At 42.4% G+C, this 26,830-nt stretch overlaps 1 protein-coding gene across 1 annotated transcript in view; it reads left to right on the forward strand.

The window, feature by feature from the left end:
* The first annotated feature begins 315 nt into the window (after positions 1-315).
* The window catches only part of LOC110509327 (synaptic vesicle glycoprotein 2C), a 63,374-nt gene continuing 36,859 nt past the window's right edge, over positions 316-26,830 (forward strand). The window contains exons 1-2 of the mRNA XM_036968060.2: positions 316-516; positions 15,531-16,505. Coding sequence (XP_036823955.1) covers positions 15,899-16,505 — 607 coding nt within the window. The 5' untranslated portion in view covers positions 316-516; positions 15,531-15,898. The remainder of the gene's footprint in view (positions 517-15,530; positions 16,506-26,830) is intronic.

Consider the following 26,830-nt stretch of genomic DNA (forward strand, 5'->3'; position numbering starts at 1 on the left):
GTAATGTCCTCTCAACGTAGCAGACAGTGTCCCATCCAACCCTCACCCCTCCACGCATCAGATACTGGACAGATTGTTCCATTATAGGGGATTGCCCACTACTATTATTGATTTCATTCACCCCATTCCATCGTAGGCTAGGATAATGGATATGAAATGAAAAATACAATACAAAGATATGTACACCTTTATAAATCCCGGAGTGTCTCTTGGGACTCAAAAATCAATCAACACAGACTACACCCCGAATGTGTAGTACTCGCTCTCTCTCTCTCTCTCTCTGTTTTTCTTTCCCTCTCGGCGTCTCTTCTCTTTATTGGAGTACTGCAGAGGCACCGCTGCATCGTGCATCGTGCAGGAGAGGGGAAGAAAAAAGACAAGAGAAATAGCACTCCTTGCGCGGTCACTAACTACCTCAGTTTCTGCGTCGCGAGGGAAAACAGGAAATATCCGCGGGAAAAGGCATACAGCTGGCTCCCTGCGCTGTTTTACCGAAATGTCCATTTTCTGTAGTCTGTGAGTATAGTTGTTTTCCTCTCTTTATACTTACATTTGACTTCAACTCTTTGATGCAAACCCTGTGTATTGCGAGTGGCCTATCCCAGTGATTCCTTTTTATTTTTTGCCAGGTTTACAGTTGGATAAATGTATATTTGAAATGTATATAAAACCGTAGTGGGTACTCTGCACTAGATTATCTCACCAATAGCTCGAAATAGGCTATTTATTGTCACGCGTGATAAGACATGAATGGAATAAGACGTTCGCATATTTTAGGAAAACTTTAAAAAGGTATGTCACGTTTCTAAACTTCAAACGGTGTAGTTTGCCATCCGCTGTCCTCGGTGTAATTCAGCAGCTGTCGCTGTTGGAGAGGGACACTTTGATCAACACGTCTCACTCACCCTGCTGAGATCACAACACCGTACATGAATTATCACACATTTAGCTGTATTCATGTAGGCTACTCTAGGCTACAATATGCTTAATTTATTTAAATAAAATTAATATTCTTGTGCTTTTTAAACTCTAACGGTTTTGCAGAAAGGTAATTGACTTATTAACGAATTCCCACTCTCTTTCATTCTAATAACAACATGTTGGACTGAAGGACTGATTTAAAAAACACAATACAAAGATATTTACACCTTTATAAGTCCCTGAGCGTCTCTTGGGACTCATCAATCAATCAACATACATTACAACGAATTTGTATTACTCTCCCTCTCGATCCCTCTCACTGCGCACAAACACACACACACGCGCGCACACGCACACACACACACATTATGCATAAAGAGAACAGATCCATCTACAGCAGAGCGAGCGAGAAATAGATAGAGTTTGATGCAGATAGTAGCCTAGATTCATAGACTAGGCGTAACATAGTAAATATAAATTAGTATGGTGTGTTATGTTTGGTATGGTTATATAAGACAAGGTTACTTGTTAAAGGAACATTTAAATGAATGGGTTGGGTGTATAGCGCAAACGTCCAGCAAACCAAGGGTTGAGCGTTCGAATCTCATCATGGACAACTTTAGCATTTTAGCTAATTTGCAACTACTCAATTTGTTAGCTAACCCTAACATTAACCTAACTCATAGCCTAGCTAACAATAGCCACCGAGCCACCTAGCTAACGTTAAACACACCAAATGCATAATATATCATACTGTACTTATTGCAAATTCGTAACATATTGTACTAATTGCAATTCATAACATATACAAAATACAGGAGCATGTGCCTTGGGTTAAGTGCCTTGCTCAAGGGCACATTGACCGTTTTTTCAACTAGGCTCAGAGACGCGAAAGCGCTTAAACCACAAAGCTACCTGCCACTGAGTCGTCTGGAGACAGGAGAGCAGTTAGAGGATAGAGGAGGATGGAGGTTTGATTCCCCTCCACAATGTCAGGACAAGCCCTAGAATCTCATTACAGAACGCGGCTTTCGTCAAAAGGCCGGCCGGTGATTGATGTCCTTCCTGGCCGGGTTTACTGTGACCAAGCAGCGCAGCCTCTCACGAGCCAATAGGACCGCGGTAGTAAAGGGGGAACCCGTGGTGCGTGAAACGACCAGCAGAGAGAGGGGGGTGGGTAGAACGAGAGCGAGAGAGAGAGAAAAGCAAGAGAGGAAGAGAGAAAGAAGGAGAGAAAGAACACTCGAGATAGTCTCTCTCGGCCCAGTACTACTATCTCTGCTTCCATTGTTAGTGCTGAACATATACAACATCCCGCGGTCTCTCTATGTACTGTAACATTGGCGATGAGTCCGTTTGATGGAGACCGACACTAAACAGTTGAAACAGTTAATTATGGGAGCTTGAGCGGGACTGAACGTGGGCGTATTGACATTTCCCTGGCTCAGCCATACATCGCGTGTGTGTCCCAAATGGCACCCTTTTCCCTATAGTGCGCTCCTTTTGACAATAATCCCCTATGGGCCTTGAGAATAGGGTGCCATTTGGGACAGAAGACTGGAGAACGTTATCTGGCTACCAGACAGATATCTACCTTAATTAACTCAATGTTGGCTGTAAATTGGAATAGAGGTATATATCAACGTTGGAATAGAGTGTATCAACTCATGAATAGATTGTTCCATTGATTATAGTAGTCACATTTAATGTAATTTGGTCTTTCTATAAACTAGGGTACCAGTGAAGAGTTACAATGCTGGACAACTTGTTACAGCGGAAGTCGTTCCTAATAATCTGTCACTTTGTTTAATGTCATTACATCAAGATATAAGGGGGAAACATAGCTATATTCCATACAATTCACGAGTTGATTTAAAACCTATGTCTAACCCTTTATCATGGCTGGTGTCTTGACGGATTTGTCGAAAATCGTGTGACATAAAACATGATTTTTCTGTCTTTGCATTTATGGCAGAATAAGATGTCGCTATATCATATATTAACTATTAATTAGTTAAACTATACATTGAATTTGAACCCTGTAAGAATACTGGATCTAGCTGTGGGACATCTCAGAAATGCAGTGTAACTATGTAACATTTCATGTTTTCATGGGCATACAAATCCAAAATAATAAATGCGATTGCAAAATCGAATGCTTCTAACCGAAAGAGTCATATTACCTTGATAATTCAAACCTAATTCGATACAGTCATTAACGTGGTTGATCAATAATTCTGTATAATACTTGTTGGATGCACACTTGGTGTTGAGCTGCAATTATACTGTGATCATTTCACACATCATCATCTGATCCAGTAAGGAACGTTCAAGCGAGGAACAGCTGCTGTGATAGCGCATGCAATGCTACGACAGCCCAAGTGCTGAAAAAAAGGTGTTCGCTAGGAATGTCCAGAATATTTTGGTGTCTCATTCGTTAAACAGGTGAAGTCAGTTGTGACTGGATTCACCGTTGGATCGAATATCCATAGTGAATTGATGGTCATCATCTCTTGTCTGCTGGATTTACAGCAAGGTCTCCTTAGATTTGACAGAGAAAGCATCAAGGTAATGAGTTCACGTTTTCATGTTTTTAGGCCTGGGATTGAACACGTGTGTACGATAGATTATTGCGTAACACCATTCCTATGAATTATTCCTGATATAATGACAACACATTACATAGCCTAGTGGGCTTCTTCACACTATGATCTGGTAATGAAATAACATGACGAATACATTTTGTTCTCCATGTTAGACCTGCAAATTTAAACAACACGGGGCTTGAAGTTGCCTACTTGAATTTGAATTTGGAGCTCCGAAATTCAAGTAGTAATAGGCCTACCTTGAAATTCAGATATTTCCTCAATTTGGTTCTTGAAAAGTCCTTCTAATTATTGTAGCCAATTTCTAAGTTCTCCTTCATTCTCTTCTTTTTTGATACGTTTTTGTGAGAGATGTGACCAGTTTCGGGTTGTTTCCCGCCGCTTCAATTGACGGGTGTTGTTGCGCTAATCTGTTGCGGTGAAACCACGTGCGCTTATTATGAGGATGACGATATCTATTGTTGGCTTCAACTTGGCTTCTCATAAAAATCTTCCCATTACAAAAGTAACCTGGTTTTTGGTCGTTTTCTCATTATAAAAACAGATGGCGAGATTAATGTTACCGCTATTCATGGTTTTATTATGTTTGCCTGTGTCGGCAACATAGTCTTCAGAAATCCGGCATCGAAGCGTTCATTCAATTAATTTAGTCAGGCAAGTACACATTATTCTCACATATTTTAGGTATATAATAATAATTATAAAATCAATGCATTGACAAGGCCTAAACAATGAATTGTTCTGAAAGTGTGTTAATTGCCTACTTATTTATTTATTTGTACACTTTTTGCATGTTTTTTGTTGGTGCGGGGGTGTTCTATATTAAGCCCTATATGTACATCTAAATTATGGCATTTTAGTCATTTAGCAGATGCTCTTATCTAGATCGTTTTACTGGAGTAATTAAGGTTAAGTGCCTTGCTCAAGGGCACATGGACATATATTTAACCTAGTCGAATTGGGGATTCAAACCAGCAACCTTTAGGTTACTGGCCCAATGCTCTTAGCCACCAGGCTAACTGCTCCACAATTGAATAACATTGAGGTATTTGAAAATACAATTAAGTGCTTGAGAATGTCCCTGAATGGCCTTGAATTTGACTTGCCAATGTCTGTATCAACCTTGCTTAAAGGATGTATTGTCCAAGGCCGATGTTGAAATTGGAGTTATGGGTCAGTTTGCATATATTCCTCTATTCCTGGAGCTGCATAAAAATATTTTTTTATTTTTGTTTCAAACCATTTAGAAATGTTGAGCCCAATGTCACACATTGGCCCCATTATTGATGGAAAGACCCAATTCCATTTGGATACTTATATGTTATGGTCTTTATGTCAGTATTGTTACTTACATTGAACGCAGACTGCGAGCCAGGCCTAATCGCCCAAACATCAGTGCCCGACCTCACTAATGCTCTTGTGGCTGAATGGAAGAAAGTCCCCGCAGTAATGTTCCAACATCTAGTGGAAAGCCTTCCCAGAAGAGTGGAGGCTGTTATATCAGCAAAGGGGGGGCCAACTCCATATTAATACCCATGATTTTGGAATGAGATGTCCAACGAGCAGGTGTCCATGTAGTGCTTGTGATAGTCATTGCTAAACAACACACACACAAACACACACACACACACACACACACACACACACACACACACACACACACACACACACACACACACACACACACACACACACACACACACACACACATGCACACACACACAGTCCTCAGTGCCTCTATGAAACCAGTTTGATCTCTTACAGCTGTTGTGCAGTCATCCCCAGCAGCCAGTCAACCCACACAGCCATCCATCACCATATTACTGCATGCAGCCAGGCAGCTTGGTGGGTGTGTGTGCGTGCCCACGTGTGTGTCCTGAGACTATGAGAGCTTTCGTGCAGTGTGTGTGTGTGACTCCATAAATACATAATTGAGTCCCAGTGTAATGAATGGTTGTTATACTGCCCTTTGTCTTTAGCAGTCAGTAACCAATCACCAAACAACGCTATGTGGAGTACAGTAGGGAGACACACGAAATGTCGCAATGTGACATCACTGAGACTGTGACATCATAGCCCCAAGAGAGACAGAGCAGTGAATTTACACATAACCTTTTCAGCCAGTACTTTTTCACCTCACCTCTGGACCAATCATAATATATATATATATATATATATATATATAGTTTTCTTGTTTTTTATTTATATTTTCCAATTGATGCAGGATGATTAAGAACAAGCCTGTACTGTAACCTTTGATGCCCCTGAGAGGTAGAGTTTTGGGGTTGGCTGGGATGAGATGATTAAAGGGGGAGTGAGAGCATGGGGAAACCACGTCTGATGCTACTGCAGTATCCTGCAGCTACCTAGACAAGAGGACGGGTGTCGTTCCTTCTTCAAACATCCTTATAAGGAAACATCGCCACCCTGCACACACACACACATTCACTCCCTGAGGAATACCTGGGTAGTGTTCAGAAAGCATGAAAAACAGGAGGAAACAGGGTTTTTTTTTTTACGGAAAATGTACTACATGTATCTAAACAGTTCTCTCCAATCAGAATACAGATTTTTCTTTTAAAAACGTTTTCTGTTTGCAACCCTGGTTGGATATGGAAAGCTGCATGTTAGTCATTGAGCAGACACTCTTATCCAGAGCGACTTAGAGGAGCAATTAGGTTTAAGTTTGTATTTTTATTTTATCCCACCATCTCCTACAGAATGGGAAAAATCTCCCCTGCTCTTTGATTCACAGTGTGTGTGCATGCGCGTGTGTCCGTGCGTACGTGTGTGCGTTCGTGCATGCACGTGTGTGTGTGATTAATGAAGGTGGCTGGGTGGCGTCAGCGGGCCATGACAGCCCCAGTAGGAGGAAATCATTTGTCCCCCTCAGCAGGCTCCTGATTCCAGCCAGCAGGAAATGTGCTGATTGCTTAAAACACATCTTGAGGCTGCGGCGGCTATATTAACCCCAATCACTGCACTAGGCATAGCAGCTACGCAGGGAGAGAGACGTGGAAAGGCATTTGACTCTGGTTTTGAAATTGGAAGGGTAAAGTGTGTGTGTGTGTGTGTGTGATTTTCTGTTCGCACCTGCGTCAGTGTGTGTTTATACTGATGTACCATATAAATCCATAGTGTGTTATCTGGGAAGCTCAAGGTGCATAGTGGTGATTTATAAATGTCAGCATTTAATGACCATTAGCATATTAACTGTATGTAGGAAGGAATGGATCCACCATCATACGTAATGAAATGTCAACAGACAGACATACAAGGCCTTTAAGTCCCAGATTGCCTGTATGAAGATGACTTTGAAGCGTTTTTACACTGTAGAGAGAGAGAGAGAGAGGGAGAGAGGGGGAGAGGGAGGGAGAGGGAGAGAAGGGGAGAGGGAGAAAGAAGGACAGTGTGGTAAAGTGAAGAGTCTTTCAATCAACCTTTGCTAAAACATTTCACAGGCATTCCTATTCCACAGTCTACATTCCACCCCTACCTTGGCTGCTTGGTTATCCCATCCTCACCGTTTTGTAAAAGGTGTGCCTAAATTAGTCAGGCAGAGTTAATCAGCTATTCCCTCATCCTTCCCCCCTGGGTGCAAAACCTCAGCCTCCAGTGTGATTTTGGTCTGTTGTCCTGGTCTGACCCCCACTGAGCCGTCAGACACTGTGTTAGGAAAGCAGGAGTACTGTCATGGATTTTAGGGAACTTGTCTAACATCCCAAATGATACACTGTTCCCTATATAGTGCAGTACTTTTCACCAGGGGCCATGTAGAGAATAGGGAGCTATTTAGGACGCGGCCTCCGAGACGGCTCTCTCCTCTCTAGATGGGCTAGATGAACAGGAAGTAAAGATATCTTTGTGTTTGCTGTCTTGGTGGTACATTATTGCTGTATGTTTATGGTTTGTTGCATTGTGGTTGAGATATTGTACTTTTTTTATTGGACTGGGTTGATTGGTGCAGTGAAGTAGAAAGATACACCACATGACGTGGTTGTGTGAACACACGTCACATACTATACACATACAGTACACATGCTGCATGGGCACACACATGCGCACGCACGCACGCACGCACGCACACGCACACACACACACACACACACACAAGACTACCTTCTACACTACACACACAGACATCTTCACACGAACACACACATAGACATCTTCACACGAACACACACACACACACACACACCAAATCCACCAGCAAAGACAAAGTTAGTCAGAACAACGCTGCTTTCCACTCCATTTGACTGCTGCAATGCAGCAAAATCTCCAGGGCTGGTTGAGGTTGGTCTAAAACCCAGCTTCAATGCTCCTGGTAGCATGACAGATGCATCCTCATGTCTTATCTCAGCCCTAGGACAAGAGGTTAGCACAAACACCATACATCATCCTGTCATGTGCCTATACAGGGGCCTCAACCCACACTCACCCCTCTCTACATATGAAGGCTACTACGCTCCACTCTAGACTTCTTCTGTATACGCACAGTATACATGTACAGTGCATTCGGAAAGTATTCAAACCCCTTCGCTTTTTTTAAAACATTTTGTTACGTTACAGCCTCATTATAAAATTGCTCAAATCTTTTTTTTCCCGTCATCAATTTACATACAATACCCCATAATGACAAAGCAAAAACAGTTTTTTAGAACATTTGCAAATGTATTAAAAACAAAAAACAGAAAGATCATATTTACATAAGTATTCAGACCCTTTACTCAGTACTTTGTTGAGGCACCTTTTGGCAGCGATTACAGCCTTGAGTCTTCTTGGGTATGATGCTACAAGCTTGGCACACCTGTATTTAGGGAGTTTCTCCCATTCTTCTCTACAGATCCTCTCATGCTCTGTCAGGTTGGATGGGGAGTGTCACAGCACAGCTTTTTTCAGGTGTCTCCAGAGATGTTCGGTCGGGGTTCAAGTTCGGGCTCTGGCTGGGCCACTCCAGGACATTCAGAGACTTGTCCCGAAGCCACTCCTGCATTGTCTTGGCTGTGTGCTCAGTATCAACTTCCAACCCAACTTTGCTATTAAGTTACATTTTTCATGTTGACTTTGTTGTACAGAAAGTTCATACTATTATCACATATTTGACCCAGCACCTCTTTTCAATCTTATATAGCAACATTAGAAATAGTGTGTTTTACATTGGATAAAAGTACAGACTCACAGCTACAACATTGTATATCATAGACTGCAGTTGAGGAACAATGGGGAAGTAATTATGCTTTGAAAGTGAATAAACTTGTAACCCCACTTGTCTTGAATGTTTTGGTACACCCTGCTTGAGAGCTCTTCTTTGTCTATTCCCACTCAGCATTGTTCACACCCTCTTATCGCCTTAATCCCACCCATCTCTTCAAGGATTCACATGCGAGGCCATGTGCTAAACAGGGCGAGTAAGGCAGTGTAGTAAACAAGCAACGATTTCAAGACTAAACGTGGTGAAAATAGTAGCCTACAATAAAGAAAAACCCAAGGTAAAAAAAATATATTTATCTTGTCCTTGGCCTACATCGTAATCTAGGTCATGTTGTTCTTCACATTACCTTCTCTGGTGAACACACACTATATCAAATGAAATTCAAGTTTGTTTGTCACATGCACAGGATACAGCAGGTGTAAAGAGTACAGTGAAACGGTTACTTGCATATTTCCATAGTAACAATATCAAAAATAGAAAATAAAAAAAATACTATAACAAAAAGTGTCAATGCCAGTAGAGAAAGAACTAAATAATATACAGTATGTAGAAGAACAATATCAATAACGATATCAGTTATACTGGTGATAGATGAGGTAGTTACAGTACATCAGTTCACCTCCCAAGTTTAGATAATAAACAAATAACCTCATACAACGCAATGAAAATTATATTCACCTGAAGTGCTGGTACTGCTGTGTTAGCGGCCTGAAGTACGGAGTCAGGTATTGTTGCCAGCCATAGCTTTCCACCAGCACCGTACCATCCTCCAGTCCAACCAGCTGTGGGATGTTGACTTCACCACACCAGAAATCTCAGACAAAGTGTTCACTCTGGTGTTTTCCGAAGCGGTGCTTGATGAGGCCGAAGCACCAGTCGGGTGCAAACTTGTTGTGGCCTGTGATCAGGAAGTGAAGGTCCAGACTGTGATGGAGCTTGTGCACGGTCCGCCAGGCACAACACCAGAGTAAAAACTTGTTCTTGTTAAAAAGTATATGGGACCTGGCTGCAAAAAAATAAAGAAAGTAAAACAATAGGGTCAGAAGGATTGTGCACCTGCAAACAACAACAAAATAACATTAGAGAAATGAAAATTCATTGTCACATCCCTGTCGGCCTGTCGTTACACAGTTCAGTGAAAGACGCATGCCTGCTTCCCTTGACTTTAACAGCATTTTGTTACGTTACAACCTTATTCTAAAATGATGAAATAAATAAAAAATCTCAGCAATCTACACAAAATATCCGATAATGACAAAGCGCAAAATGTTTTGGGGATTTTTTTGCAATTTATAAAAATAAAAAAAAAACAGAAATACCTTATTTACATAAGTATTCAGACCCTTTGCTATAAGACTCAAAATTGAGCTCAGGTGCATCCTGTTTCTATTGATCAAGATGTTTCTACAACTTGATTGGAGTCCGCCTGTGGTAAATTAAATTGATTGAACATTATTTGGAAAGGCACAGACCTGTCTATATAAGGTCCCACAGTTGACAGTGGATGTCAGAGCAAAAACCAACCCATGAGGTTGAAGGAGTTGTCCGTAAAGCACTGAGACAAGATTCTGTCTAGGCACAGATCTGGGGAATGGTACCAAAACATTTCTGCAGCATTGAAGGTCCCCAAGAACACCGTGGCCTTCATTATTCTTAAATGGAAGAAGTTTGGAACCACCAAGACTCTTCATAGAGCTGGCCACCCGGCCAAACTGAGCAATCGGAGGAGAAGGGCCTTGGTCAGAGAGTTGACCAAGAACACAATGGTTACTGTGATAGAGCTCGAGAATTCCTCTGGGAAGAACCTTCCAGAAGAACAACCATCTCTGCAGCACTCCACCAATCAGGCCTTTATGGTAGAGTGGCCAGACGGAAGCCACTCCTCAGTAAACGGCACATGACAGCACGCTTGGAGTTTGCCAAAAGGCACCCAAAGACTCTAAAACCATAATAAACAGGATTCTCTGTTCTGATGAAACCAAGATTGAACTCTTTGGCCTGAATGACAGCATCATGCTGTTGGAATGTTTTTCAGTGGCAGGGACTGGGAGAGTAGTCAGGATTAAAGGAAATATGAATGGAGCAAAGTACATAGAGTTCCTTGATGAAAACCTGCTCCAGAGCGCTCAGGACCTCAGACTGGCGCAAAGGTTCACCTTCCAACAGGACAATGACGCTAAGCACACAGCCAAGACAACGCAGGAGTGGCTTCGGGACAAGTCTCTGAATGTCCTTTTGTGGCCCAGCCAGAGGTAAAATAAAAAAGAACAAATAAAATAAAGAGCCCGGACTTGAACCTTGATCAAACATCTCTGGAGAGACCTGAAAATAGCTGTGCAGCGACGCTCCCCATCCAACCTGACAGAGCTTGAGAGGATCTGCAGAGAAGAATGGGAGAAACTCCCCAAATAACAGTGTGCCGAGCTTGTGGCATCATACCCAAGAAGACTCAAGGCTATAATTGATGCCAAAGGTACTTCATCAAAGTACTGAGTAAAGGGTCTGAATACTTATTTAAATATGATATTTCCGTTTTTTTTAAATACATTTCCAAAAAATTATAAAAACCTGTTTTTACTTTGTCATTATGAGGTATTGTGTGTAGATTTACGAGGGTAAAAAATGATTTAATACATTTTAGAGTAACGCCGTAACATGACAAAATGTGGAAAAAGTCAAGGGGTCTGAATACTTCCCAAAAGCATTGTATATATAGTACCCGTCAAAATTTGACACCTACTCATTCAAGGGTTTTTCTTTATTTGTACTATTTTCTACATTTTTAGAATAATAGTGAAGACATCAAAACTATGAAATAACACATATGGAATCAGGTAGTAACCGTAAAAGTGTTAAACAAAGCTAAATATATTTTATATTTGAGATTCTTTAAAGTAGCCACACTTTGCCTTGATGACAGCTTTGCACACTCTTGGCATTCTCTCAACCAGCTTCACCTGGAATGCTTTTCCAACAGTCTTGAAGGAGTTCCCACATATGCTGAGCACTTGTTGGCTGCTTTTCCGTCCTTCTGCGATCTAACTCATCCCATACCAGCATGCTGTGGTAGCCATGCTGGTTAAATGTGCATTGAATTCTAAATAAATCACTGACAGTGTCACCCTCACACCATCATACATCCTCCTCCATGCTTCACGGTGGGAACCACACATACAGAGATCATCCATTCACCTACTCTGCGTCTCACAAAGATATGGCGGTTGGAACCAAAAATCAAAAATTTGGACTCATCAGAACAAAGGACAGATTTTCACCAGTCTAATGTCCATTGCTCTTGTTTATTGGCCCAAGCAAGCCTCTTCGTCTTATTGGTGTCCTTTAGTAGTGGTTTCTTTGAACAGTTGATGTTGAGATGTGTCTGTTACTTGAACTCTGTGAAGCATTTATTTGGGCTGCAATTTATGAGGCTGGTAAGTCTTATCCTCTGCAGCAGAGGTAAAACTCTCAATCTTCCTTTCCTGTGGCGGTTCTCATGAAAGCCAGTTTCATCATAGCGCTTGATGGTTTTTTGCGACTGCACTTGAAGAATCTTTCAAAGTTCTTCAATTTTTCCGCATTAACTGACCTTCATGTCTTAAAGTTATGATGGACTGTCATTTCTCTTTGCTTATTTGAGCTGTTCTTGCCATAATATGGACTTGATTAGGCTATAACTAGCAACGCAACCCTTGCCCGTACATATGGATGAATGCTTCTCCCTCTCTGTCATGGATGCCATGATTGCCCTTATTTGGAAGATGTAATCCGGAGACAGGTGTTTTATACAACAGCCTTCTACGTTCTCTTTTCGACTCCCTCTGCATTTGCAATCAAACGCTGTTTCCACTGGGCATTCCACTGATTTCGAAACATGGTCAACTTCTTCTGTGACAACAGCACTGTTGTTTGCCATGTCTTCCTCATCACTGTCATTAGAAGACTCTACAATGTTTTTGCCTAAATCAGGAATTTCCTCATCGTCTGATTCATTTTCAGTCAGATAGAATAAGCATGGCCCGATCGTCCTCCAGAAAGTAGTTCATCACAACTTTTCCCCACTGATCTTTGTCAATAGGGCCTGCTACATTCAGGGCAGCAATGTTGTTGAGAGCATTAGAAACACTTTTTAAGTTCTCCATGATATCTTTCAAAAAAGCTGCAGTAGCAAGGATGACCTACACATACTGATCAGCTCACGTTATAGACAGAAGCATGCTACATGGCAGACCAATCTGAACTCATCTCTCGGCATGTCCAGCCCATCCATTATCTCAGCCAATCATGGCTGGCGGGAAGGTTCCTGTCTTTATCCGTGGTGAAACCAACTAGGCTCGTAATTTCGTATTCGTATTTACAGATGGCATGCAAGTTTGTTATTAAGGCACATGAAAGTTCACATGTTCCAGAAAGCATTTCTGCCTAAAAACACATTTTGATTTAAAATGTTGTCCTGTGAAGTAGTGACGTGCGGCATACGCCTAGCTTCCTGAAACGGTTCACACATGACCATCCAGCACTTTTGGATATAAGATCGACTGTTACTAACCTCGATTTTGACTTAAAATCTGACTCCGCTATTCCCTTGTTCCCTTGTTCACACTGAACCACATTCCTTTGTTTCATGAAAATCGACTCACCTCCGTTTTATCGGAAAATGTATAGCCACCCAAGAATAAGATGGATGAGCTTCGTTCGAGAGTCTCCTATCAGAGAGACTTGAAAAGCTGCAACATTATATGCCTTGCAGAAACTCCATGCAGCGGCATGATCAACCAACAGTAGCCTCGGGCAAGTCCAAAGGGAGAGGGGTGTGCCTCTTCATAAACAACAACTGGTGCACTGTTTCCAGTGTGAAGGAAATCCCTAGCTTTTTCTCACCTGATAAAGAATAAGCTGCAGACCTTTTTATCTACCAAAAGAGTTCTCATCTGTAATTATCACAGCTGCCTAAATCTCTCCACAAGCCAACACCACTTTGGCAATCAACAAACTGTATGGGGCTATAAACAAATAAGAAACCGCAAACCCAGGGGCAGCATTTCTGGTGGACGGAGACTTTAACGCAGGCAGACTTAAAACCGGTCTACCTCACTTCTACCAACACGTCTCCTCCACCACTAGAGTTGCTAAAACTCTAGACCATTGTTTATTCTACACACAGAAACGCATACAGAACTAGGGATGTTAACAGTTAACCGTTAATCCATTAGCCGACAAAAAATACATTTGACCGGTCATGCTTATCGGTCTATAGGTTAATTTGCATAATTTTGAGGAATTCAATTGGCACGTGTATTATTCCATTAGTCGTCATGTATCTTATCACACGCACACAGCGTATGGAGCCTAGTTTGAGTAGCAGAATGGCCTATCACCTGTCAGACAGCACGAGAGCAGCTCCTCAAAAAGCTGGTGCTGGAGTGAAACATGCTTTTATAAGCCCAGTCATTGCGCAACCAATAATTCTAAATGCAATTGCGTGTTAATTGTTTTGATGGCCACGATTCATGTGTTAAAACTGTTTTGATAGTCTCGGTTAAAAATAGCTACCATTTTATTTCTCAATCTCAACTTGCAACTAAAGCACATCTCCCATTCGCCATTCAAGTCATAGGTTGCTTTCAATGGTAGCCATGATATCAATGCGTTACCCACCACTATACAATGTGGTTTTGAGGGATTAAAATGGCCCGAAAGTTGCTAAAGATGTCAGCCACCCAAGCCATAGACTGTTCACTCTTCTACACGGTACCGGAACATCGGTTCTCAGACTAACATGCTCCGAGACAGCTATAAGACTGCTAAATAGCCACAACACTGCTATACAGTTAATTAAATGGTTCATTAAGACTGCATTAACCCTATCTTGCATTTACCCTATGCACACTCATAAGACTATTATACACACTATATACACAGTCACTCACACACATTACACTGACACACTTACAAAAAAAAACACACACATACACAATCACACACCCACACTTTAACACTCATCATATGCTGCTGCTACTCTGTTCTTTATTTTACTCTTATTATTATCCATCCTGATGCCTAGTCACTTTACCCTGCCTTCATGTACATATCTACCTCAAACACGTTGTACAGCATCTCTGCACATTGATCTGGTTCTGGTACTCCCTTTATGTAGCTTTATTCTTGTGCATTTTATTCCTCCTGTGTTACTATTTTCCTTTTTGTGTTATTTTTTAAAAACTCTGCATCCTTGGGAAGGGCTCCAAAACCAGCATTTCACAGAAAAGTCTACACCCGTTGTATTCGGCGCATGTGACATATAAAATGTGATTACATCTTTGATTTAATGGTGAAGCAGGATGTGACACACATGCTCAGACAGAATACACAAACGCTAGACCAGTCTAGAGACGGAACACAGAAACTAGATGGAATGTACCGTATTGGACTAGATGGATCAGACCTAACCGGAACTCGTAGACCCCCAAACAGATCACATGGGTGTCTCAGACCCATTCCAGTCAGAGAGTGTATGGAATGGTTCCATTTTTATTTAGCCCCTTCTCTCTGTCCCTTGTTTCCGCCTTTTACGTTCGTTTCCTGCCATTGGCGTCACAGACAGATCCCCTGATAATGTTGAGGGAGAGTTATAGCTAGTACACTAAAGTCCTCAAGGCTTCCTCACTAAATCTACAGGCACAAACAGTCCACTCTGCAGAGAACCTGACTTTAGAGACTGACACTGAGATGGGACATTAAATCTGAAAACTGCTGGACCAGAAATTAAACAAATGTATCTCTCTCCACAGAAAGATGAGCTGTGAAAGACAGCGTGGATGGTGATCTCTCCTACTGGAACTCAGCTGTCTTCACCTCTCAACCGTGTGCCTGCTCCCATCCCACTGCCATAGAGATCTGCTCTCCCTCACACCACTAGCCAACGCTAGTATCATTTGAACCATCTCCCAACTTACTGTGATTTGCTGCAGCTGAGTTGCCCTGTTGTAACAGAAGAAAGTAAGAAAGTAAGCTAACGTAAGTTACTTTCTAATTTTCTCTCACACTTAGGTCAGCTTTTTTGGCAGTTCTTTTTGCCAGTGAACATTGGTTCCCAACTGACCTAGCTGGTTCGCTAAAGGGCAAATAAAGACAGGAAGATAGAATCAGAGTCAGCAAGATGGACGAGTCGTACAAAAACAGGACGTCACTGGTGAAGGGCGCCAAGGACATCGCCAAGGAGGCCAAACGCCATGCCGCTAAGAAGGTCAGCAAGGTCGTCAACCGCGCCGCGGACGAGTACTCCTCCCAACGCAACTACAGCCAGTTCCAGAACGAGGACGACGATGATGATGACGGACGCTACGCCTACACGCAGCCCGACGGCAACGACGGTCTTACCGCCAAAGACGAAGACGAGGAAGACTATGCCAGTGACGCCACGGAGGGTCACGATGATGAAGATGAGATCTATGAGGGGGAGTATCAGGGGGTGCCTGCTGACGGGAAGCCTAGAGACGGGCATGATTCTCTGGGTCAACTTGTCTCAGACAGTATGAGGGACCGTAAGGACCTGGAGCAAGAGAGGCAGGCGGACGAGGAGGAGCTGGCCCAGCAGTATGAGCTGATCATGCAGGAGTGTGGCCACGGCAGGTTTCAGTGGCAGCTGTTCTTCGTGCTGGGCATGGCGCTGATGTCTGATGGAGTGGAAGTGTTCGTGGTGGGGTTCGTCCTGCCCAGCGCCGAGCTGGACATGTGTGTTCCCAACTCTGGAGCAGGGTGGCTAGGTAAGGTGTGTGTGTGTGTGTGTGTGTGTGTGTGTGTGTGTGTGTGTGTGTGTGTGTGTGTGTGTGTGTGTGTGTGTGTGTGTGTGTTGATAGAAACTAGTGATTGGGGGAAATAACGATACAGTTATAAATTGGGAAATTATTTTTGATGATATATTGTATTGTGTCATTTTGACAATAGAGCAACATTATTTTTGCGCTAGTTGGCTGTACCTGTACCAAAACTCCAGAATTGTCCTTTGATAGCATGTTCTCCATGTTCTTTTTCAAAAGGGAGCTAATTTGATTTCAGCACTTTTATTTCCATGACTGATCAAAACTTGTTTTCTCATGGCTCTCTCTTCTCCCTCTGCAGCAGACATACAGTGCATTCAGAATGTTTTCAGACACCTTGACTTTTTCTACATTTTGTTACACTACAACCTTATTCCAAAAAGGATTACCCATAATGACAAAGCAAAAACAAGCTTGGCACACCTGTATTTGGGGAGTTTCTCCCATTCTTCTCTGCAGAGCGTTGCTGCACAGCTATTTTCAGGTCTCTCTAGAGATGTTCGATCAGGTTCGATCAAGTCCGGGCTCTGTCTGGGCCACTCAAGGACATTCAGAGGCTTGTCCCAAGACATCTTCTGTGCTGTTTTGGCTGTGCTGTTAGGGTCGTTGTCCTGTTGGAAGGTGAACCATTGTCCCAGTCTGAGGTCCTGAGCGCTCTGGAGCAGGTTTTCATCAAGGATCTCTATCCTTTGCTCTGTTAATCTTTCCCTCGATCCTGACTAGTCTCCCAGTCCCTGCCACTGAAAAACATCCCCTCAGCATGTTGTTGCCACCACCACGCTTCACCGTAGGGATGGTGCCAGGTTTCTTCCAGATGTGACACTTGGCATTCAGGCCAAAGAGTTCAATCTTGGTTTCATCAGACCAGAGAATCTTGTTTCTCATGGTCTGAGAGGTTTTTAAGTGCCTTTTGGCAAACTCCAAGCTGGCTATCATGTGCCTTTCACTGAGGAGTGTCTTCCATCTGGCCACTCTACCATAAAGGCCTGATTGGTGGAGTGCTCCAGAGATGGATGTCCTTCTGGAAGGTTATCCCATCTCCACAGAGGAACTCTGGAGCTCTGTCAGAGTGACCATTGGGTTCTTGGTCACCTCCCTGATCAAGGCCATTGTCCCCCGATTGCTTAGTTTGGCCGGGCGGCCAGCTCTAGGAAGAGTCTTGGTGGTTCCAAACTTCTTCCATTTAAGAATGATGGAGTCCACTGTGTTCTTGGGGACCTCCAGATCTGTGCCTCGACTCAATCCTGTCTCGGAGCTCTACGGACAATTCCTTCGACCTCATGGCTTGGTTTTTCCTCTGACACCTTATATAGACAGTTATGTGCCTTTCCAAATCATGTCCAATCAATAGTATTTGCCATAGGTGGACTCCAAACAAGTTGTAGAAACATCTCAAGGATGATCAATGGGAACAGGATGCCCCTGAGCTTAATTTCGTGTTTCGTAGCAAAGGGTCTGAATAAGGTATTTCTGTTTTTTAAGTTGAAAAAAATCTGAAAACCTGTTTTCGCTTTGTCATTATGGCGTATTGTGTGTAGATTTATGATTTAAAAAATGTATTTGATACATTTTAGAATAAGGCTGTAACATAACAAAACGTGGAAAAAGTCAAGGGGTCTGAATACTTTCCAAAGGCACTGTGTGGTGAGCAATATGTTTGGAATATCGAATCACAATTCAATCACAGTATCGAATAAAAATACATATAGAATCGTGATAATCGTGAGAATCGCAATACATATCGTATTGGCCTAAGTATCGTGATAATATCATATCGTGAGGTACCTGGCAATTCCCAGCCCTAGTAGAAACAGGGGCAGTGAGGACATTGGATGCCATTTACAACTGTATTCTCATTGCGTTCGAGCATGTTGAGTTGTCATGCCACCTACGGAACGCCGTTTTGGTCTTTGCGTGTCAAATGACTGTAGTCTCTACTGGTCATTGTTTTCAGGCTGGATCTATTGGTGCTAGTTAGGTACCAAGCTAAAGCTAGCTACCCAAGAAGTTGCGGTGGAACAAATAATGCCATCGCGGTATTGAAAACACATTGTTCGTTGCCAGTGTGTGCTTGTTTGCAGACTTTTTTGTACAGCTTTGACAGTGCTACTGATAGTGTTGGCGCTTGGCTTGCACGTGCAAATTCATCACACACAACATTCTAATAGAATTGTGTTATTTGACGTGTCACATTAAAAGCTTATATAACACTTCAAATAGTGTTATTGTATCTTGTTGGACACGTAAAGACCAAAACGGTGTTCCACACCCACCAGCTATTTGTATACCTGAGTAGGAGGTGTTTTCTTTCCTTCCGCACTAGGGAGCAGTGAGTATGTTGTTCGTGTCTACAGAACTATGAATTCCAAGGCCACATAAAATCCAGCCGCAGTTTTTATTTATTTATTTATTTTATTTTATTTTACCTTTATTTAACCAGGCAAGTCAGTTAAGAACAAATTCTTATTTTCAATAACGGCCTGGGAACAGTGGGTTAACTGCCTGTTCACATGTCACCATCCTCATCATCCTATCTGAGGTAACGGTGACTCACACTAACGAAACAGAGAAACCACCCACACCAATTCATCACCAAGTCACTTCAACGAGGATAATTGTGTAATATTTGTTTGAAATTCAGGGGGCAGGTGCTCAAAATGAGAAAAATAAAACTTTTGTAGTGAACATTTTTCTTCTTTTTTGGAGCCCTATTTATTTCTGCAGCAACACACTCACTCACCCAACCTGACAGAGATTGAGAGGATCTGCAGAGAAGAATGGGCGAAACTCTCCTAATACAGGTGTGCCAAGGTGTGTCAAAACATATAATAATAATAATAAATAAAAAATAACACAATAAAATAGCAATAATGAGGCTATATACAGTGGGGAGAACAAGTATTTGATACACTGACGATTTTGCAGGTTTTCCTACTTACAAAGCATGTAGAGGTCTGTCATTTTTTATCATAGGTACACTTCAACTGTGAGAGACAGAATCTAAAACAAAAATCCAGAAAATCACATTGTATGATTTTTAAGTAATTAATTAGCATTTTATTGCAGATGTGAGTGCTACGAGGCCTTTTCTTGGGCACAAGGACTATGGTGTCTGCTTGAAACATGTAGGTATTACAGACTCGGTCAGGGAGAGGTTGAAAATATCAGTGAAGACACTTGCAGGTTGGTCCGTGCATGCTCTGAGTACACCTCCTGGTAATCCGTCTGGCCCCACGGCCTTGTGAATGCTGACTTGTTTAAAGGTCTTGCTGACATTGGCTACGTAGAGCCTGATCACACAGTCTTCCGGAACAGCTGGTGCTCTCATGCTTGCTTCAGTGTTGCTTGCCTCGAAGCAAGCATAAAAGGCATTTAGCCCGTCTGGTAGGCTCGCGTCACTGGGCAGCTCGCGGCTGAGTTTCCCTTTGTAGTACCTAATAGTTTGCAAGCCCTGCCACATCTGCCGAGCGTCAGAGCCGATGTAGTAGGAATCAATCCTAGTCCTGTATTGACGCTTTGCCTGTTTGATGGTTCGTCTGAGGGCATAGCGGGATTTCTTATAAGCATCCGGATTAGTGTCCCACTCCTTGAAAGTGGCATCTTAGGCTTTAGCTCAGTGCGGATGTTGCCTGTATTCCATGGCTTCTGGTTGGGATATGTATGTACGGTCACTGTGGGGACAACGTCATTGATGCACTTATTGATGAAGCCGATGACTGAGGTGGTATACTCCTCCATGCCATTGGATGACTCCCGGAACATATTCCAGTCTGTGCTAGCAAAACAGTCCTGGAGCATAGCATCCGCGGCATCTGACCACTTCCGTATTGAGCGAGTCATAGCTACGTCCTGCTTTAGATTTTTGCTTGAAAGTAGGAATCAGGATAGAATTATGGTCAGATTTGCCAAATGGAGAGTGAGGAAGAGCTTTGTACGCATCTCTGTGTGTGGAGTAAAAGTAGTCTAGGTTTTTTTCCCTCTGATTGCACATGTGAAATGCTGGTAAAAATGAGGTAAAACTGATTTAAGTTTGCCTGCATTATGGTCCCTGGCCACTAGGAGCACCGCTTCTGGATGTGCATTTCATTTTTAGCTTATGGCCTTACACAGCTCGTTGAGTGCGGTCTTAGTGCCAGCGTCGGTTTGTGGTGGTGAATAGACGGCTACAAGAAACATAGATGAAAACGCTCCTGGTTGATAGTGTGGTCAACAGCTTATCATAAGGTACTACATAAGGTACCTCAGGCAAGCAATACATCAAGACTACCTTAATATTAGACATCATGCACCATCTGTTATTGACAAATAGACACACACTCCCACCTCTTGTCTTACCGGACGTAGCTGTTCTGTCCTGCCGATGCACGGAAAACCCAGCCAACTGTTTGTTATCCATGTCGTCGTTCAGCCACGAGACTGTGAAACATCAAATATTACAGTTTTTAATGTCCCGTTGGTAGGATAGTCTCGAATGGAGCTCATCCAGTTTATTGTCCAGTGATTGCACGTTGACCAATAGAATGGGTGGTAGAGGCTTCTTACCCACTTGCCGACAAATTCTCACAAGGCACCCTGACCTGCGCCCCCTGTATTTCCTTATTTTCCTCAAGCAAAGGACGGAGAATTGGGCCTTGTCCGGGAGCAACATTATATCCTTCGTGTCAGACTCATTAAAGAAAAAATCTTTGTCCAGTTCCAGGTGAGTAATCGCTGTACTGATGTCCAGAAGCTCTTTTCGGGTCATAAGAGAAGGTAGCATCAATATTATGTACAAAATGAAAAACACACAAATTATGTACAAAATGAAAAACATACAAAATAGCACAGTTGGTTAAACAGCAGCCATCCACTCCGGCGACATTTTTCTGGACAATAATCCCGATGAGATAAATCAAGTTCTTGACCTCAGCTGAATCTGGGAATGAATGGTGTGGCTGTTGAACAAGTTGAGGAGACTAAATTACTTGGTGTTACCTTAGATTGCAAACTGTCATGGTCAAAATATATAGATTCAATGGTTGTAAAGATGGGGAGAGGTCTGTCTGTAATAAATAGATTTTGTGCTTTTTTGACACCACACACAAGTGCTGCAAAGAAAGCTGCAGCTGGCCCAGAGCAGAGCTGAACGTCTTGCTCCTCATTGTAATCGGAGGGCTAATATTAATACTGCGCTTGCCAGTCTCTCTTGACTAAGAGTTGAGGAAAGACTGACTGCGTCACTTCTTGTTTTTATAAGAAATATTAATGTGTTGGAAATTCCAAATGGTTTGCATCTTCAACTTACACACAGCTCTGACACACACGCTTACCCCACCAGACGTGCCACCAGAGGTCTTTTCACAGTCCCCAGGTCCAGAACAAATTCAAGGAAACGTACAGTACTATACAGAGCCATGAGTGCCTGGAACTCCCTTCCCTCTTTTATAGCGCATGTAAACAGCAAACCTGGTTCCAAAAACACCTCACGGTGCAACGCCTCTCCCCCATGTGACCTACTTGTTGTGTGTATGTACTGACATGTATGTGTAACTGATAGATGCACACACGCACACACACACACACACACACGCACACACACACACACACACACACACACACACACACACACACACACACACATACACACACACACACACACACACACACACACGCACACACACACTCACTCTACATGTTAATGTTTTTAAATGTATGTCAATGATAAAGTATTTTATCTGCCATTGGAGTTGGCCATGGATGTGTTACGCATTTTACGTTTGCAAGATAGCCTTAACTTTAGGCTATTTGCTTCATTACGGAAGTAATATTGAATTGTGTTTGGTTGACAACTCAACCAAATATCAACGTTTAAAGTAGATGAATCTACTGCATGGATAGTTCCATCTGAGCCACTGGCTTAATCCCATATTTTTGCTTGTATTTTTGGTTGAGTTGGAGACGTGAATCCAACATATCGTTTGTTAACATGTCGACAAGTTAATAGGCTATTTATTGTATTTCAAATGGGATATTGAAATGTGTTTGGTTGTCAAACCAACCAAATATCAACATTTGAAGGAGATGGATCTTCTGATTGGCTAGTTTATTTCCAGTTTGTCAACAAATTAATAATTGATAAGTTGGCTTCACGTCTCCATCTGAACCAAAAATCTAAGTTAAAGAAGAGGAGTAAATCAAATCAAACTTTAAATGAAGTTTGATTTGATTTAAAAATAAAGTTTGATTTGATTTAGTCGTAGGGCGGCAGGTAGCCTAGCGGTTAAGAGCGTTGGGCCAGTAACTGAAAGATTGCTGGTTCAAATCCTAGAGCCGACTAAATGAAATATCTGTCAATGTACCTTTGAGTAAGGCACTTAATCATAATTACTCCTGTAAGTTGCTCTGGATAAGAGTGTCTGCTAAATGTAGTCAGTCCTGTTCTTTAACTTAGATTTTGGATGGAGATGGGAATCCAACATAATAATGTTTAATTTGTAGACAAACTGGAATTAAAGTTAGACACTAAATATCATACAATTTTAAACCAAATAGACCTTGAAACCGATGGTCGGCCCGCTCATTAGGTAACACCGCCAACAACAACACATAAAACCTCACATAATTCTGCCCCAAAACAATGACAATTTCTCTCAACCAGTGGCATAAGGTCTTTTTACTTGAGCGTTGATGCTGTCCTGTGATAAGCAGTGCCCACTTTGTCATATCACAGATCTGGGGAAGGGTACCAAAAAAATGATCTAGCATTGAAGGTCCCCAGGAACAAAGTGGCCTCCATCATTCTTAAATGGAAGAAGTTTGGAACCACCAAGACTCTTCATAGAGCTGGCCGCCCAGCCAAACTGAGCAATCAGGGGAGAAGGGCCTTGGTCAGGGAGGTGACCAAGAACTTGATGGTCACTCTGACAGAGCTCTGGAGTTCCTCTGTGGAGATGGGAGAACCTTCCAGAAGTACAACCCTCTCTGTAGCACTCCACCAATCAGGCCTTTATGGTAGAGTGGCCAGAGAGCTCCCTGATGAAAACCTGCTCCAGAGCACTCAGCACACAGCCAAGACAACACAGGAGTGGCTTCCGGACTTGAACCCGATCGAACATCTCTGGAGAGACTTGAAAATAGCTGTGCAGAGACGCTCCCCATCTAACCTAACAGAGCTTGAGAGGATCTGCAGAGAAGAATGGGAGAACCTCTTCAAATACATGTGTGCCAAGCTTGTAGGGTCATACCCAAGAAGACTCGAGGCTGTAATCGCTGCCAAAGGTGCTTCAACAAAGTGGCTGAATATTTATGTAAATGTTATATTTCAGTTTCTAAACTTATTTTTGCTTTGTCCTAATGGGGTATTCTGTGTAGATTGATCTGGATTTTTTCCCCAAACCATTTTAGAATAAGGCTGTAACGTAACAAAATGTGGAAAAAGTCAAGGGGTCTGAATACTTTCTGAATGCACTGTAAATCATGTAGCAGATATAGGATATGGTAGAAAGAGAATGTGGCCTTTTCTGTAGCCTACAGGCTAGAGATAAAATGTTTGACAATGTAATGAGATGGACACATTTTACATCATGCAGGTTTCTCTGATCAAATAGCCTAACCTAAGACACGTTTTACATCAAATAGCTTAACCTAAATGACGCCCAATCAAAAAAAATGCGTTGTCATGATAACAAACAACATATCTTAAAAACAGGACAGGTCAAAGTAAAATGGACAATATGGAATGAACAATCACAACTGTTGTCCAGGAGTTTCACCCCTTGTCATGATCATTGGTTTCAAGTTTGTATCTGTACATTTTTGACAAGCTGATAATAGCGAAAAAGAAAATACTTTTGCATTTCCCGCATTGTAAACACTTTGTAAATAGGCTCACAATAACTCCTGATAAAGTTGGGTAGCTGCTATTCAGAGCTTCAATAGCCAAATTGATAAGTCAGGACTAACAAAGCATTTGCAACAGCCTGTTTTACAAATGGTGGGCCTACCACAATGATGGGTATTCATAAAATTCCATTGTGGGCCAACATGGTAGGCTACACCCCAGTAAGCAAGAGGCGACGTCTTTTGGACGTCTTTTTTTATAAACGGTAGGCTTACCACATACTGTAGATGGGCATTCATAACATTCAATTTCACCTCAGTTAGCATGGACTGACGCCAATGCCTTTTTAATGTTTATTTTTTGGTGCAGTTCGGACTGGCCTTGATTTCCACATCCATGGACACTGGTTTTTGGTCCGGTCCAGACCAAATCTGAAACAATCATAGTCTATTTTTGGTTCAGATTTTGTGCATTCTGGACAGCCTTGATTTGGCCCAAAAAACAAGTATTTTCAATTTCGATTCAGAAAAAAATAAGCGTGATTTCAACATCCGGAAAATACATCTTTTCAACGTCTGGAAAATTCATATTTTAATTTTTTTGTCCCGAACTGAAAATGAACCTGATTTCAACGTCCACAAAGTACGTATTTTCAACGTTCAGAAAATATGCCTTTTCACCTTTCATTCAGAACCTAAATTGAACCTAACTTCAACGTCTTTTCAGTCTTTTAGACGTCTTTCTTTCTTTCATCTTTCTTAATGGGACTATTCTAGTTTTGCAGGGGAGCAGTTTTTGGTCTCACCTAGAGCTGCAGAATGGCAAGGGCTGGCCCTGGGCCTATTTATTGTCTATTTTTTTCATGAATCATGGGTTGAATTGAGACAATAGCTGTTGATGACTTTGCAAATGCTACATGGTCTTAAATAGCATCATTGATGATATATGAGTGATCAAATATGGTCACAGCTAATTTGCTCTGTTAAACCTACCTCTTGGAATGACTTTCATAGCAACAGTAAGTATATTTAGTGGAGTTCTCTCAACATTTACTCTCATGATTGCACATTGCCAGAGACAAGTATCATAGCTAAGCATCATAGCTAAGCTAAACATTGCTCTATATAGATCAATTTAGCGGTGAAGAGCTGGTGATACTTTAAAGGTACAATATGTTGGATAAAATATGTTAAAATGTGGTTACCATGATGACGTAATCCTGTGGGTGAAATTCCACTCTCAAAACAGCAGTTGATCATTTTTTTCAAATCCAAGGTATTTTCCACTTAGATTTCACATCACAATACATTGACAAAAATGCAAGCAGTTTGTGCTGAGATACAGAGGAACTGGTGTGTGTGTGTAGAGGCCTTGTGGCCCTGAAATGGCCCTCTGGTACAGTGTTGGTCTTATAGCCCAGCCTCATCATGGCTCTATATGAAGGTCATCCACACTGTTAGTGGAGAAGGGCTCCTAATTGACTGTCTGGTTAAGGAGAGAGAGAGAGAGAGAGAGAGAGAGAGAGAGCGAGAGAGAGAGAGAGAGAGAGAGAGAGATGGGGGTCGGAAGAGAGAGAGAGAGAAGTCAGAGAGGGAGACAGTCAGAGAGAGAGAAAGAGAGAGACGGAGAGAGTGAGAGCGAGGGAAGACAGGATTAAAATGATAAAAAAGAGTCACACAGACATTCGACCAGGCCCAGCCCAGGCCAGTGGTCTCACTCCAAGGGTTGTTTTATTTTACTAAGCGTTTGCTCTCTGGCATTTCCAATTCAGACAAGTGTTATAGTTCTGCAATGGCTGGTCAGAGACAAAGAGAGGCATGATTGACTTCAACAAGAAAACATTTCAGCTTTTCTTTTCCCTGCTTTCCTTCATTGTCTCCATCCATTCCCACCCCTCTCTCTTTGTGCTACCTCCCACCCTTCATCCCTTTTATCTCTTCCTCTTCCTCATTTTATCCCACGTCCTCTTCATTACATCCCCCTCTCTCGCCCTCCCTCTCTGTGTCTCTCACTGCTATTAGGTGATTGTGAGGGTGAGATATTACTGTGAGGTAGTATAATCTCTATGGTATTGTGCTTCTCTCTGCAGTTTAGCCGTGCTTAGCTGGCTCAGTTAAACCCGCTTGACTGAGGAAGAACAGGGAGGAGGAGGAGGAGGAGGAGGGGGAGGAGAGAGCAGGAGACTAAGATTGAGCCTGCCTCCCTACGAAACATTCTGAGACACTTCAAATCTCTCCTCCTCTCCTCCTGTCTTCACTCCTCCTCTCCCTCCAACTATCTTCTCTGTGTTCTGTTGAAGGTTTGACTCAGGGTCAGTGGATAGACACAGCAGGGGTCGGCAGAGCATGATTGGAGATTTGTGTGTCTGTGTGTGCGTGTGTCTGCGTGCCCGTGCCTGTGTGTTAATCAACACAACGAGGTGATAAATTGGCTGAACTGGAGCCATGAGGTC

The sequence above is a fragment of the Oncorhynchus mykiss genome, chromosome 29 (genome assembly GCF_057628025.1).
Source record: "Oncorhynchus mykiss isolate SJ-2025 chromosome 29, ASM5762802v1, whole genome shotgun sequence".
NCBI lineage: Eukaryota > Metazoa > Chordata > Actinopteri > Salmoniformes > Salmonidae > Oncorhynchus > Oncorhynchus mykiss.